Source organism: Zootoca vivipara, chromosome 5 (assembly GCF_965207765.1).
Source record: "Zootoca vivipara chromosome 5, rZooViv2.hap1.1, whole genome shotgun sequence".
Classification (NCBI taxonomy): Eukaryota; Metazoa; Chordata; class Lepidosauria; order Squamata; family Lacertidae; genus Zootoca; species Zootoca vivipara.
In genome coordinates this window covers 39,747,119-39,763,826 of record NC_142588.1, presented here as the reverse complement: position 1 = coordinate 39,763,826, position 16,708 = coordinate 39,747,119, and the positions used below count along the sequence as shown (strand labels likewise).

At 40.8% G+C, this 16,708-nt stretch overlaps 1 protein-coding gene across 7 annotated transcripts in view; it reads left to right on the top strand.

The window, feature by feature from the left end:
• PTPRE (protein tyrosine phosphatase receptor type E) overlaps positions 1 to 16,708 on the top strand; it is a 100,018-nt gene that overhangs the window by 63,782 nt on the left and 19,528 nt on the right. For 3 of the 7 annotated variants that reach the window (XM_060274827.2, XM_060274825.2, XM_088670428.1), the window contains exons 3-9: positions 5,031 to 5,133; positions 5,453 to 5,526; positions 8,344 to 8,477; positions 12,507 to 12,597; positions 14,327 to 14,403; positions 14,537 to 14,573; positions 15,775 to 15,872. In XM_060274827.2, coding sequence (XP_060130810.1) covers positions 5,031 to 5,133; positions 5,453 to 5,526; positions 8,344 to 8,477; positions 12,507 to 12,597; positions 14,327 to 14,403; positions 14,537 to 14,573; positions 15,775 to 15,872 — 614 coding nt within the window. Of the gene's footprint in view, positions 1 to 5,030; positions 5,134 to 5,191; positions 5,352 to 5,452; positions 5,527 to 8,343; positions 8,478 to 12,506; positions 12,598 to 14,326; positions 14,404 to 14,536; positions 14,574 to 15,774; positions 15,873 to 16,708 lie in introns of those variants that run through there. The other 4 variants (XM_088670427.1, XM_060274826.2, XM_035137337.3 and 1 more) reach the window with 3 other exon arrangements.

Here is a 16,708-nt window from a genome sequence, read left to right as displayed (position 1 = left end):
TTGCAGGGGGTTGGACTAAATCGCCTTCGTGGTCCCTTCCAACTACAGTTCTATGATGATTCTAACTTTAATGTTTTCTGAATAAAAAAATACAAGGTAGCGACAGTATTTCATATTTATTCATGCAAACAAGTTTGTAGCTACTATCCTTACAAAGTGTTTTTTATATATATAAAAAAACCTAGGAAGCTTTTTTTTGGGGGGGGGAGGGGAGGAACATCCAGGAAGCACTGAAAGAACAGATATGGGAAGGGGAACCTGTGGCCCTCCAGATATTGCTGAATAGCACCTCCCACTATCCCTGTCCACAGCCCATGCGGACTAGCACTGATGGAAGTGTGGAGTCAGCAACACCACAGGATCCTCTCCGCTGGAACAAGTGGCCTGCCAATAGAAAGTTGATGTGGGGTTCTCACCTCAGGATATATTGCTTTTCAACATACTGGTGCTGACTGGAGCTCTGGGGAAAGGGAAGTGAATTGTGCTTGACCGGTGAGGGTTTTTTGTTTTTGAAAAAGCAAGGAGCAACTTGGCCTGCTTAGCCCCCAGTCATATTGCATATTCTCTCTTTCCTCTGTCCCCCTTCCTCCTTCTGTGTATGTGTGTTCTCAGGCAGTTATCTTAGCAGGTAAAGCCTCTTGGGCTTGCTGATAGGAAGGTTGGCAGTTCGAATCCCTGTGACAGGGTGAGCTCCTGCTGCTGTCTCAGTTTCTGCCAGCCTAGCAGTTCGAAAACATACCAGTGCGAGTAGATAAATAGGTACCGCTGCGGTGGGAAGGTAAATAGTGTTTCTGTGTGTTCTGGCTCTCATAACAAACCTCCGTGCGCCAGTATTGGTTTAGTCATGCTGGCCACATGACCCTAGAAAGCTGTCTGTGGACCAGCGCCAGCTCCCTTGGCCTGAAAAGCGAGATGAGCACCGCAACCCAAGGTCGCCTTTGACTGGACTTAACCATCCAGGGGTCCTTTACCTTTACCTACCTCTCTTATCAGCAGCAATAATGTGGCACATTTCCTTCTCCTGTTTCTTCTCTCACTAAGTTCCTTTACCTCCATGTCCCCTTTGGGACACTTGCACGCTGAGTATTGTTGAATGCAATTCTTAATGAATTACTTGAAGCATTTTCTTGCTCAGCAAGTATGCCGATTGCTCTAAGGACTTTGGACAAAAGCCACATAAATGCCCAGGGGAAGCAGGTATGTCACCTGTTCTACAGTAGCTTAAATAAACAGTGTAGCAGCTGTTCTGACAGAAGATGCTCATACACCATCCATTAAAGCACTTAACTTCCCTCACAGAATCCAGGAAATTGTAGTTTGCCAAAGGTGCTGGGAACTGTAGCTCTGTGAATGGTGAACTACAGTTTCCCAAGATTCCTTGGGGGGAAGTCATGTTGTCTAAATGTGCTTCAAATGCTTGTTGTGTATGCAGCCAAGGTGAGGCACGTGTAAGTTGTTTTTGGCGATACATTGGTTGTGTGTGGGATGGCGGGGTGTTAAACAAAAATAGCTTATCTTATTTGCAAAAACAGCAAACAGTAGACAGTACAAATTGATAGTATTAAGAGGCGCACAGGCCACAAACATGTGTAATGGTGTCATAGAGGAAAATAAAGATTGCTGGGGGTGGGGAGATGCAATAGAGGTTTCTAAAAATATGAGCATCAATATAGAACTTCCCCCTTTCCTCATAATGCCGTAAATGGGTGGCTTCGCCTTCATGCCTTGTTTGTCAGCTTCCAGAGGCATATGACTGTCTGTTGTTGAAACAGGAACTAGAAAGAAGAGCTTAGCCTAATCCACCCAGGCAGTTATCAGCTTTGATGAATGCTACCTTATTGCCACAAAGCCTGCTCAGAAGTGGGAGAATGTATTTGCTTTAATGTACTAGATTTTGAACATATTACTTCTTGCAAAATTTCACATCCTGAGTTAGAGAGTACCTGCTGGAGTTTACCCCCTGGTAAGAATCAAGCACCTAAGACCACCTGTGCAGAACCCGTAAAACAGCAAAGTCATGCCTTGGAAACTGCCATACTTTCTGCCAGTCCCCCCCCCCCTCATTTGACAACCCTCAGGATTTTTGTTGTGGGGCCTGAAAGCAGAGATCCTATGGCACAGCAACGCTAAGCTGGCTATCAACACAATCCCAGTGACAGCTGCTTCAGGGTCTGTGGAAACATTTTGAAAGCTTATTTTTTCAAAACCAGAATTGTACATTCAGTAACGTCATAGCTTGTATTACTATGAAATTAAGCATTTAGCTGCCTGTCTAGCAGAGGTGGTGTATGCATGCACATTGAGTCTTGCGCTGGCCAGGTGGAGAAGAGCCCATGTTACCTTTCTCTTTTACGTCAAGCAACAATAGGTACAAAGCTTTCTAGAACATGGACTTTCCTTGCCCCCTTTTAGTATTGTTGGTTTATTAGAGTTGGTTGCTAGGCATTCAGAAAGGACTTCAGTGATGGTGGAGTTCGGTGTCATGGTTGCTGATGCCTCCTTAAACAAGCAAAGCAATATTCCATAATCTAGGGGTTAGAGGGCAAGGGTGCTTAGAAGAGACACTCCTAGGCTTACTTATTCCTTGGCCACAGGATCTTTTCCTTTCCTCTCAGCTCTTTGACAGTGCCCTGGTTTGCGTATCACACCGAGCCCAAACCATGGTTAAGTGTGAATGTGCAGGCTCTCAGGGAGGGGGTAATGGATGCCCCTTGCTCCTTCCTGGTCATTCATCTTCTTCTGAAGCTTTTCCTGTTTATAAAATTTTATACAGGGAGAAGATGGAGGGGAAAAAAATCTCTGTTTTATTTAATGCATTTCAAGTAGGAACAGAGTGAGTGGCATCTAATAAGAGGTGATATTGGCATATTGAAAAGGAAAGTTATTTACAAAGATGGGCTGGATCTGATTATCCAGACTATAACTAAAGCTTCTCATAACGTGGAGCCTAAATTACTGATGCAACAGCTCTCCAAACCTTTCAAACCACATAGCCCACTGGGTGTCACATGTTTAACAAATTGCCATACTCTATTTTAGGTCTGTACTGCTGTGGTTGAATATTTGTTGCAATGAAAAGGACTGCAGCAAATAGATCTGTAGTTTGTTGCTTGTGTTTGCTTTTAGTATAACTGCTGAGTATATTATAAGAATTGTTAAATCATGATTATTCAGGTTGCATTTATATGCTTCTGTGCATTTAAAGGGCAAAGATAATTCACTTTCATAAGAGTATTACAAGTTTGTATGCATATGGAAATCAGAAAATCGCTAAGTAGCTTTCCCCAGTGTGGATTTTTGAAAATTCTGCTCTTGTGCATATTATTTCCAGTGGTGTGTCTAAGAGACGAGGTTGCAAATCATGAATTTCCTGGTTTGAATCTTTTCTCTGCCTTGAACTTAGTAGGTGGCTTTAGGCAAGCTGCTCTAAGCCTCAGTCCTCCCATCCGTTGTATGTGGATAATACTGACTAACCTTTTCAGGGATGTTACAAGACTGCAACTAGATAATAACTGGAAGGTCCTGCCCAAATGTTTTTATTCAACGCCATCTATAAGTTCATAAGGACAAAAAGTTATGTGTTCCAAATACTTTATGGAAAATGTTCTTCTCTTTACCCTGCCAATGCCAAAAAGAGATCTATTAAATATTACAGTATCATTTTCAAGGTTTGAAGAAGTACACACTACCCCCGTTTAAAAAGACAAACCAGCCCAGGGTGAACTGTGCATTCTTAGTAGCTGCAGAATGTTGAAAGATGGAAAACAGAAAACTGGTTATATAGAGTAGAATGCCCTCCATGATCCTCTGGCAATTTAGAGTTGTATGCTGGAGAAGGTGTGGTGGATGGATGGATGGATCCCTAAGCAGGGACATTCCTTACATGTGATGGGACATTTTTTCCTTGTAGAATTATGAAGCCCAAAACAGGAAAGCAAATATTGTGAACTTACAAAGATTTAGTAAAATCTTCAAGAGAAAACAACAACATCGCCTGAAAAATTAGAAGTGTGCATGTTCTGTTACACACATGACATGCTGCAAAGAACAGCCATAACAAAGTGAAAGTTGTTGTGATAACACAGGACTCTGATGATGATGATGAAGAAGAAGTATCACTGTTTGGATTCGGTACACAGCTAGGAGTCACCTTCAGTATCTACCTATTATATGTTACATTCACACTGCCAGTGTTGGTAAGGTGGTCCCTGTTGCCCTTCTAGCGTGCCTTCACTGGATGGCTATTTGAACATAGGAAAATAAATTTTATGAAAAATGTGGGTGACCTTACAAGACATTGATTCTGCTGTCCATCATTTCAAAAACACATACTTTCAAAGTAAAAAAATCATAGTAGTACATAGTAGTGAAAATTCATGTATTTTATTGTGTGTGTGTGTGTGTGTTATGTTCACCCCGTTTTTATGTTCATCCCCGAGCTCACCCCGTCGCGGGGATTCAAACTGCCGACCTTCTGATTGGCAAGCCCTAGGCTCTGTGGTTTAACCCACAGCGCCACCCGCGTCCCTATTCCATGGTACCTTCCTACAAATATGTATTTAATTCCTGGTAGCACAAAGTTCCAGATTCAGTGTAGCACTTTAGCAGAGATTGTTGACAAGGAAGTAAGAACTGGTGGTTGTTTGTGAGTGGGGAAAACTTACTGCCCTTTTAAGCTTAGGATGAAAATCAGTTGGCACCCACCTGTTCCTGGTGGTCAAATATTCCACAAAGCTCAGAAGAGTACATGAAGGCCATTTATTGTTTGATGCTCTTGTCTGACAGCAAAGAAGCAAATAGCTGTATGGCAAAACTATTTTGAAAATGCAAGTGACAAGGGAATTGTTGCTGTCAGGATTCTCATTTCTAGCCAAGAACTTCAAAAGAGATTATAATTTGCTCAAAATGCTATGTGGCTAATTCATGTTAAGTAATTTGTTAAGTAGGAACTGTGTGTGCGCGATTTTATCTGCTAGAGATTAAGCAATTCGTTGTTTTTCCACTTCATGCTTCTCTTTTTAAACTCCTAGGCCCTCCAAAAGAAAACAGTCCACCGCCACATCTGTTGACTTCAATGCTGATCCTGATTCTGGTGTTTATAATTTTGATCCTTTTAGCTGGCTATTTCTTCAGGTAAGCAGACACCAGACGGTTAGCTTGGAACTAGTTCTGTCTTGTTTCCATGTGATCTAATGAGGAAATGAAAGTGTGTTGCGTGCAGCTGTGCTGGCTGCACTCACCCACATTAGTGAGGGCAGCGGAAGATGTTACACACACTGTTTCTCTCTCTCCACCATCTGAAGCTTTTACAAACGAAAGATGATAAGAAAGAGCTTTTCCAGAATTACATGGTTTGTGAGACAAGCAGCAGTATTATATGTAAACAGGTAACTTATTTATTCACAACAGATCTGCACCATCCCCCTAAATATATCTTATTATAATTATTAAGGTTCAGGAAACACAGAAAAGCAGTGGTGACTTCAAGTGATAAAAAAATACCGAATGGAATCTTAGAAGAGCAAGGTAAAATATAAGTTTGATTTATTTAATATTGAAAATCTTAGTTTTTTTAAAGTGGTAAATATAATGCTGGATGTAAATGTTTGGTTACTGAAATGTTTGTTACTCTTAGGGTTGTTTTTTTTAATTGGAAAACTTTATTTACTTTTTAAAGCAACTTTCACTTTTGTAGTAATATGCTGCTAACAAGTTTGTATCCATAACAGAGTGTATGATCCAACACAAAGACTGGAAATTGAATATATTTATATTTAAAGTCTAGTTAGATGTGGGCCACTTTTTATATATTATAAATGTTAGGTATAGAACCAAGAGATCTTAAGCATACCTTGTCCTAAAATCAGGGTATATAAATATTTTAAATAAATACCGGTAATTACACAAGAATGTTTTGCAAATGTGAAAAACAGTAGTTTGAAAACATGTGTATCATACCTATTCATTTGTGAAGGAGACAGAAATCACTGTCGAACCCAGCTGAGTGAACTGGACATGTTTTTATTTCATGTATATATATAAAAAGCCTTGAAACAGTGCCATGAATTGGACTTGCAGAAAGTTGCAGCTATTGAATAATACTTTGGTTTAAAAGTAGTGGTTCTTAAGCATCTTTATCTCTGTCCTAGATCATAACCAGTGTGATGTTGCTAATACCTAGCAATTAGATACTGCATTTCAAGTGTTCAGGGCACTTCAGACTGCAATCCTATACACACTTACCTGCAGTAAGGTCACACCCTTTAAATCACTTGGCTTTCCCCAAAGAATCCTGGGAACTTTAGTTTAGCCCCTCGGAGACCTACAATTCCCAGCATCCTTAACAAACTACAGCTCCCAAGATTATTTGGGGGAAGTCATGTGTTTTCAATGTATGGCGTGAATGTGACCAAGGTCCTACCAAACTTAACAGGACTTGCTTCTGTGTTGATGTGCATAGGATTGTGCTGTGAGAAACATTCTCTTGATGTCAAACAACAGTTTGTAACTGGAATTATAGAGTGTTGGTTAGGCAAGTATTTTGCTTTCTAGATATAACACCCCAACCCCCATAGTGTGCCCCCTTGCTCACAAAATTTCAAGGATTAGTTTTTAAATAAAATAAAATAAAATATGCTATTGTAGTCCATTGCAGCTGAGAAAGGATGGGACAAGCCTTACTCCAGGTATGCTGTGTCCCCAATAATACCCCTTCCCCTGTGAATGAAAAGCAAGAGGGAGCCACACGTGACATTTGTGTAGTTTAACTCTCAGTGGCTTAGATCCAGAAACTCGGTGAGCAGAACTAGGACACTCCTGTGAGTGGAAAGAGGAAGTTGCTATTTTGTCCTTTTCCCTGGAACTGCCTGTTCCCACTGAGAATCTGCTCTGAAAGGTTTGAGACTCGTTGAAACACATGAGATCGCTTGGGGGACTACAGGAAAAACGTGAAGTTGGCAAAAAATCTCTGCTTTCCCCCCACCCCACCCCCATTCTTCCAGTGGGAGTTTATACAGTGGTACCTCTAGTTGCGAACTTAATTCACTCCACTGGCACACTATTTCCGTTCTCATCCTGGGGCAAAGTTCTCAACTTGAGGTAACTCTTCCAGGTTAGCGGAGTTTGTAACCTGAAGCGTTTGTAACCTGAGGCGTTTGTAACTTGAGGTACCACTGTACAGTGGTACCTTGGGTTGCAAACACCTTGGGTTACAAAGACGTTGAGTTACAGACTCCGCTAACCCAGAAGTAGTACCCCGGGTCAAGAACTTCACCTCAAGATGAGAACAGAAATCATGCGCTGCCGGCACAGCAGCAGCGTGAGGCCCCATTAGCTAAAGTGGTACCTCAGGTTAAGAACGGTTTCAGCCCCTCCAATCCCAGCAAGGAACTCTCCCCCCCTTTTGCTTTGGTACTAAAATTCCTGCCGTGGGATATTTTCTTTCTTTCTTTCTTCTTAGAACTTATAGCCCACCCTGCACCAAATGATCTGAGGTCAGGTTACACAACATAATTAAAACAAGCACAATTTACCATATTTTTCCGTGTATAAGACTAGGTTTCTTCCCTTTAAAAAATGTTTAAAAATAGGGGGTGTCTTATACACAGATACATTCCCCCCATTTGCTTAAATGGGGGCAACTTATAGACAAAAAATACAGTACATTAAAATTATAAAATAAAACCACAAACAAACCAGCAGCTTCCACTGACAAACTTCTCCTTCAACTGTGTCCCGTCCTTTTTCCTGCTGTTGTTATTGTGAGGCTGGTGTTTTCATCAGCTCTCCTTTGTGTGTTTTTGTTCATTGTGTTTACTGTTGGATTTCTATTTTTTATTTTTTAGTTGTGTAAGGTATGCTAAGTGTTTCCATTTTAGAAAAGGTGGGCTTTGCATTTTAAGAGGATTAAATGCACATCTCTCAGCTAAGTAGTCCATTGATATTCACTGTTAATTAAGAGTATGCTGGCTAGAAACGTAGTGAGTTCCCCCCCCCCTGCTCCGTTTCAAGTCAAATTTGCACAGTATTGTACACATTACTAGACTTGGGTGTGTTTCCATTCCGCCCACTGTCTGCCCCCAGTTTCCCAGTCTCCCTACCCACCCTAGTTCCTATTGGTGAAGCTTTCACCCACCCCAACTCCACCCCCTCCCAAATCATCATCTTGGGAACACACCACAGAGTTGAAGATTAAATTCTTCCTTAGCATTACTAGCCATTTTACCTTTTAAAAAGCCACCATCTTCTTCTTTTGGTGAGCAGGGGATTCTAAATGAACATTTGAACTGCAGTCATTATTCATACAATATGTAATAATATATATTATGTTGGCATCTTATTCAGCAGAACAACAGATGCTTCTCAGAAGGTCTCCTTCTGGCCCAAAAAAGTATTTTCCTATTCCAGTGGAACATCTGGAACATGAAATACGGATAAGAGCAGCTGATGATGGAAAGTTGTTTCGGGAGGAGTTTAATGTAAGTCTTAATATTTTGTATTTAATGTTGTGTTTTCTTCAAAAACACAGCAAATACAGGTAACAAATTGTGTGTAATACCTTATTATTATTATTATTATTATTATTATTATTATTATTATTACCCTCATTATTCTGCCTGGGTTCCCCCAGCTACTCTTCCTCTAACAAGAAAAGGTGTAGGAACACATGTTTAAAATTTACATGTGTGCATCAGTTGGCATTTGTTTCAGGATAAGGTATGGGCCTGTACTATGTAAACCTTACCAACTTTCCTTTTTGATATCGTGCCATTTAGAAACATTAAAAATCTTGCTGAGGCATGACCAGGTTTGCCAGTGAAGCCATGCAGGGGGCTGGCCCTGTGTTCTATTTACAATCCGTGCTGTGCCTGAACTCAAAATGGCTCTTCAGCTCCTGGGTGCTTAACTATATTTTCTTTTATCAACTTATCCCATGCAAAATATCCCTGAAGTGGAATACAGTGCCAATAAAAAACAACAACAATAAAGTTATACAGCCCAGCTGTCAATAAACGACAAAGCAGGAAAGAACACATAGGTAGTTAAAACACCTGTTTGCAAAGTGCAGCATTCAACCAAAAGGCTGGGTGAATAAGTAGGTCTTCAGTTCACACTGAAAGTTTATAAGGCTCCTTGCCAGCTACATTGGGGGATGGGAGGAGTTCTGCAGGATGCCTCTATTGAGCAAATGCCATCATGATTCTACTCCACCTGGCTGGTTCAGGTTCAGGGCAGCTTTGCTTCCAGTCTGCCTATCCCAACTACCGGTAGTCATTCAGCCACCCCTCCAGGTTCTCATGTGCCAAGTTCCAGTACAGCGTTTCCAGCACACAGAGAGCCACTATGCTACAGCTTAAGCAATTAAGGGCCTTGGCAATTCTCTCTTGTAGAAATACCGAAGAAGGGGGAAAGGCAAAAAAAAGCAATGTCATTTCTTAGTGGTGTCCATATTCTCCAAACCTAGGGAGTTTCCCCCAATACTTACATATCTGATCGACATTCTGTCCCACGTGCCACAACTTTCAGAAATCCTACCTCCTATCAAACATTCTGACCTTTGCCTTAAAAGCTATGGAGTTTCCCACTCCACAGTGCCTTGTTGCAAGAAATGGGGATTGGATCATCATTAGCAACTAGTTATTATGGACGTGGGTGGCGCTGTGGGTTAAACCAGTGTTTTTCAACCACTGTTCCACGGCACACTAGTGTGCCGCGAGATGTTGCCTGGTGTGCCATGGGAAAAATTGAAAAATTCGATTTATACGATTTATATATAGTCAATATAGGCACAGAGTTAATTTTTTTAACATTTTCTAATGGTGGTGTGCCTCGTGATTTTTTTCATGAAACAAGTGTGCCTTTGCCCAAAAAAGGTTGAAAAACACTGGGTTAAACCACTGAGCCTAGGGCTTGCCGATCAGAAGGTTGGCGGTTCAAATCCCCGTGACTGGATGAGCTTGCTTGGTCCCTGCTCCTGCCAACCTAACAGTTCGAAAGCACTTCAAAGTGCAAGTAGATAAATAGGTGGGTACAGTGGGAAGGTAAACAGCCTTTCCATGTGCTGCTCTGGTTCGCCAGAAGTGGCTTTGTCATGCTGGCCACATGACCTGGAAGCTGTACGCCGGCTCCCTCGGCCAATAACGCAAGATGAGCGCACAACCCCAGAGTCAGTCACGACTGGACCTAATGGTCAAGGGTCCCTTTACCTTTATCTTTTTATTATGGAGAAAAGAGATAAATAATCACCAAGCTATCCCACATCTCAGAATAGTGTGCAGGCATATGGGTGGGTGCCGAAAATCCATGAATCTTGCTGAGACCTGAATTATGGTAGCAACTGTGCATCATTGTGCTGTGAATGGGATGTGGAGAGAACTGAAGCTTCTCAGATACCTAGGAAAGTCTACAGCTCTCCCCTGTGATATCCTGACATTCCTTCTGGTTAAAAAATATATAACAATTTTGAGGAAGCAGAAGCATGTTGTTAATTTGAGCACAACCCCTAGAGGAGTGTATGTTGCTACTCAGGAACCTTTCCCCCAAGTGCTGGCTGCCTATTAGCAGTAAAGGTAAAGGTACCCCTGACCGTTGGTCCAGCCGCAGACGACTCTGGGGTTGCGCGCTCATCTCGCTCTATAGGCCGAGGGAGCCAGCGTTTGTCTGCAAACAGCTTCCGGGTCATGTGGCCAGCATGACTAAGCCGCTTCTGGCGAACCAGAGCAGTGCACGGAAATGCCGTTTACCTTCCCGCTGGAGTGGTACCTATTTATCTACTTGCACTTTGACTGGCTTTCAAACTGCTAGGTAGGCAGGAGCTGGGACTGAACAACGGGAGCTCACCCCGTCGAAGGGATTCGAACCGCCGACCTTCTGATCGGCAAGCCCTAGGCTCTGTGGTTTAGACCACAGCGCCACCCGCACCCCCCTATTAGTAGTAGTCCCTCAATATCTACTTTTAATGGTTCCGAAGGTTCTTGTAAATACGATCCTCACCTCGTTCAGTAAAGCAGGTTTGCTCTTTCGCTTCCTGCTACATTGTGGTTGCATACAGAAGGGGTTTCTTTTTCCTGGCTGCTCGCTGACTAGCAGAAAAGAACATACCATGTTGGGGTTGCTCTCTGACCTCATATGAACAGTTCTATGAAGCTGAACTTGCTCCTTACATCAGCTCTCATAGATGCAGTCATGGCAATGAAGGAACAGCATTAGTTTAGATTTGAGTTCATCTAAGTGAAAAAGCAAATGCCAATTAAACCGTCTCTGTTATGCAGCAGTGCCCTTTAAAGCTATAATATAGGGGGGAGTTTATAATTGTCAGGATTGCAACTCAGCAGCTTTTATCATGATTATATGCTTAAAATGTGCCTTTTTAAAAGTAATACTGCATCTCTGTCAATTAAATGTTTTATCTTTGCATGTCTATAAATAAATAAATAAAGCAACAACAATAATAATAATAATAATACGTAATTAAATGCATCCTGATGCTTTGGCACAGTGTGGATCCCCTAAATATATTAGGTGATTTCATAGTAAAAAAAACCTTATTCTCCTTCACTAATTGTGTTTATTACTTTCTAATGGTAATTTACCCTGCCTCCAAAATGGAAGAATGCACCAATGTACTTATTTAAATGTAGTAATGCAAACTACATGAAACCCTGTTTTAAAACACTGGTCCAGAGAGAGTGTATTCCTACTGGGACTGAATGATTTGACTCCAAGGACATATTGTGGTACAGGTGTGCACACTTTCCAGTGCAGCTGGAAATCTGTTCATAGAAGCATGCCTCCAGGTGCATTTCTCCCCTAATTGATTGGGACATGAACCTAGTAAATATCAACGCTGCCCTCTGGCATTGATGGTCAAATGGTATGTTATGTATTTGATGGGCATGTCTAAGGCGCAAACTACACGTGTCACTTAAATTGTAAGTGAGTGCAAGTCCCCCCCCCCCAAAAAAAATTACAAGCACAAGGTCCTGGTGTGGATTTGGAACCTAGATTTATGTGCAGAGATATCTTCTTTTAAAACTTTATATGTTTATAGTCATTATAGTTTCTAATGAGCATTTATATTTGGATTGAAATAGATTTCTAAAAACATAGCACGTTAAGCTAATCACATCACACACACTTTGATTGTCCTATTGCCTTGCATATTTTGAACTTCTTATTTTGGATTCACATGACTAGGATTTTGAGTCCATCATCCATACTCTATAATCCTGTTCATTTTCAAAATTTATGTTTCAGTTCTTAATGGGATGGTCATTACATGAGTCATTTTGAGATTGTTATTTCAAGTTGCCAGTGCAAACAACAAACACTCATCTTTCTTTGAAACTGAAACTTATTCCTGGGGTTGGTGAATGCATAGAATTTTATTAACCTTTTCATGCGGGCATTATTGAGCTCCATGGGATATAACTTTTACTTAAACCATCTGCTCTATGTAAGCTCACTATAGTATGCTGTTTTGAACCGACACCACGTTTTTCCTGTAGTCATTACCTCCTGGATATATTCAAGGAACACTTGAGATGGCAAATAAAGAGGAAAACAGAGAAAAGAACAGATATCCCAACATACTACCTTGTAAGTATTAATTATTTGTTGATTATTATAAATAATAAGGTTTAAATTAAGAAGGACCAAATTCTGATTAAAGTTGTAGTGTTTTCCATGCAAGTACTGTACCTATGTTAATCTGTTGCAGAAAGAAACAATAGTCTTGTGGCATCTAAAGGCTACAAGGTTTAACCCTAGCTTTTATCGACTAGAGTCTTCTTCCACAGATGCATGCATTGGTGTTATTCTCAGTTGGGAGATACATATATGCATTGATAAAGAGAAAAATTGTAAACATTTCGGCCAAATGACCATGAAATGCAAGATGTACAGTGACTGTTCTGTGTTAAGCTTAAAAGTATTTACAGGGGCGACCTGTCCCATTTTGCTACCTGAGGCAAAACAAGAATTGCCTTCCCCCCCCTCCATTCCTGCCATCACCACTCCCACCAGGGCAGTCCTCAGAGTGTTGCCACTCGCTTGACAATGCCATGTCAGAACACCTCCCTCTTGGTGGCAGAAGCAGGCAGACAGAGTGCCGCCTCTTGCACTTCTGCCACCTGAGGTGGGTTCTTCACCCCGCATCATGGGTAGGCCAGCTCTGCATATTTAAGATAATTGCATTGACAATTCACAACAGTGATAACATGGTTTTTCTAACCTTTGCTAAACAGATATAACTGGGGAGGTAACCATTATGGTTTGATTACGGTCTAAAGAAATAGACTCAAGCTTCCTGAGTTCTGCTTCAGCTTTGTCCTTGTTGGTAGGGGATACCAGGATGACAATCGTTGCTTTTATTTCTTTCTTGCCCTTCATCATAAGGCCTCAGATGACCTGCAGCAATTTAAAAGTACAATATTAAAATCAATTTAAAATAAATTACAGTCAAGAGAATAGGGTGACTGCACATGAATGAATTCCTGTTGGTGTTTATCTGATGTCATTAGGTCCTGTAACAGTTTTGCCTGAGTGCATTTGGAGACAGAGCTGGTATCAGGGTTTGTACCAGTGCCTTGTCCCAGGGCTTCTGTCCCTCTGTTAGGCTGGGTCACCTTTTTACACAAGGGGCTGAATGTAAACAAGGGAAGGCCTGTCACCCCAGGCCTGTGTGAGAGAGAAATATAATTGTTTAGGATGGCTGTACATCACTGATGATACATTGGAATGGTTTTATCTGGTTGCTGCTTGAGGCAACAGTAATAGCATTAGCCATACTAAGGCTGTTTATATGCTCTTTCCTGACAAGTATCACTTTTAACGTGCCCTTCTTTAGACAAACAGGTCAGTCTCTACATGAAAATTATAAATGGACAAATATTTGACAATAGAAATGGCTGCAAAAGTGAGATGATATTTTAGTCTTAGATGAAAGACTTAATGTTAATATTCTTTGAGAAAGGAACTTTAAAAGTGGACCGCAGAGTGAAACTGTTGAAGTAGAATTCATCAGTAAATTTGATTTTGTTTCATGGTCTCACTAATGGTTTGTTTGTTTGTTTTTTGTTTTATTATGTATTATGTATTCTCATTTTGCATCTTTCTGTTGTGAACTGGGATCTTCGGATGAAGGGTGGTATACAAATTTAATAACTCAAATAAACCAAATAGTGTTGCTATTGGCTTAAGGTATTCATCACGCAGAGTAATGTTTTTAGAGTTTGTTTTCTTACTGAGAAGAAAACAATGTGTTTCAGAAGCACTGTGTCTACATTTGCCAAAGAAGCTTCTAATTGTGTATGTTTGTTCTTTACAGACGACCATTCCAGGGTAGTTTTAATGCAAATAGGTGGACTTCAGTGTTCAGACTACATCAATGCTTCATATATAGATGTAAGTGAATATATTTCATTTTAAATTACTGTACTTTTTAAATTTTTAAAGCAAGCAGCACATTGACAGTTTTGAAATTAATATTGTAAGAACATAAGTTTAAAAGACAACTGTGTGCATTTTTCTCCTCCAGGGCTATAAGGAAAAGAATAAGTTTATAGCAGCTCAAGGTATCTCCATTATTTTATCATTTTTTCTTTTTAAATGTTTTGCTTTAAACATCTGCATGTACTAAAAAAAATTGGCAAATGTGTTCTTCAGAATTTACCCTTATGCTTAGGCAGCCAGATTTTAAAGTGCTTTTTGAATGCAGCTTTGGCTTTATACCCACCTCTGCATGTTCACACATTCCTTAGAGAAAAGGAAGGTAGATGAGTAGTCCTGCTCCAGGCATTTAGCCTTGGACTGTTTCTAAGCCACCCATTGCAGCTGGCATGCTAACTCTGAACAGAATCCAGACGTGAGGGATGGGCTGCCCAAGACATGGACTGCCCATGGACTGCCCAAGACACTTAGTGCAATTTCACCCATTTCTCCAAATTACATTAACAGGCAGCTAGGCCTAAGGCCAAGCCCTATATAGCACAGCAGGAAAAGGTGTGAGCAGCCAGGCAACAGTAGTGAGAAATCAACCACTGCCTTGCCAACCCTCCACATGAGGAAATACGTCTTCTACAAAGTCCCTGCCTTGTCACGTCACGTCCCATGTCCTGCTGGTGCTCCAGTTGTGTGAGAAGTTGCCATCTAGAAGCACCCCGAGCCAAAATGAAAGGAAAGGGAGATTTTGGACAATGAAAGATAGCATGGTCACAATGACAGCATTCCTCTTATGAGCTAGAATCAGATATCCCTATTTTGTGAGAAATGCTATTTTTTAATAAGATGCATAGCTCTGCTTTAAACATACAGTAAATATGAGAAGCACATGGGCTTGTTATTAGACCATTTCCGTCTAATGAAAGTGCAGCCTTGTCCTCTATGAAATTACGCATTACATCATATTTCGAGGCCGTGCACTGAGTGCCCTATATTCTGAGGTTAGGCAGGACCTTTTCTGCCTCTTTGGATAGCCTGTCTACATTTGTTTGCATGACACATATGCTAGCATTATTTAGGTGCTAGATGAAGACCATTTTATTTCCCTGGGCTTTTCTTTGACAATTTTGCTTCTGGGCAGCATTGCTACTGCTTCAGTATTTATTGTGGAATTATTTGGTTGGTTTTAAATCTTGTGAACTGCTTTGAACATTATTATTGATAGAGATATTTTAAAATAAATGAAATAAAGATTTCCCCCCCTTTCCTTTTTAACAGCAGTATTGTTTGTGTTCATCATAGTTTTTAATTAAATAACTGTGTTGTATATGATAGGCCCTAAACAAGACACTGTAAATGATTTCTGGAGGATGATATGGGAACAAAAGTCTGCAACTATTGTCATGTTAACAAATGTGAAAGAGAGAAAAGAGGTAAGACACATTTTAAAAATATTTCCCCTCATACTGTTTGGAGCTTTCCCATAACTCACAAGACTGTTACTAATGTAACCACTTCCTGTTCCGAGTTCTTTAATAAGTCTTGGGTTTCTGACACAATCGCTGCAGCATGCTGGCTTAACTAAACTTTCTTTAGTTCTGAGCAAATAATTGGTGACTAACTGAGAACCTTAATGGTGTGTGTGTGTGTCATTTCTGAATCATGTTTTCAGTCAAATGTGAATGTTCGGGCTTTAGCCCTGGTTTTATGGCAGTTGTGAATTACCTTTAGAGATACCTGTACATAGTTTTCATTGGTAGGAAAATATATATTATTTATTCTGCATCTATTTTCCACCTGAGAACCCCACTTGCATAGGGTTATGAAAATGCCTTTTAAGATAGTAATTCATGTAAGAAGGTCAGAAGAGCCTGCTGGATCAGGCCAGTGGCCCATCTAGTTCAGCATCCTGTTCCTACATACAGTGGCCAGCCAGATGCCTGTGGGAATCCTTTAAGAAAAACCTGAACACAATAACACTCTTGCCTGCTGCAGCTTCCAGCAACTGGTATTCAGAAACATTACTGCCTCCAATGTAGGGGCACAGCATAGCTATTATGGCTAGTAGCCATGTGTTGTGGAGGGGGAAATGGCTGAGAATTGTTTGACTGCATTTTTCTCTTCCCTAATTCACTGCCAAATTTCGTTATCTTTCCTGGAATGCTAGATGGACTTTCAGGCTCCAGCTTACCTTCCAGCCCAATTACTAGTTCCTAGAATAAAGCTGATTTCATAAAATACAATATGAAATTTCCCAGCATGTCTGCAA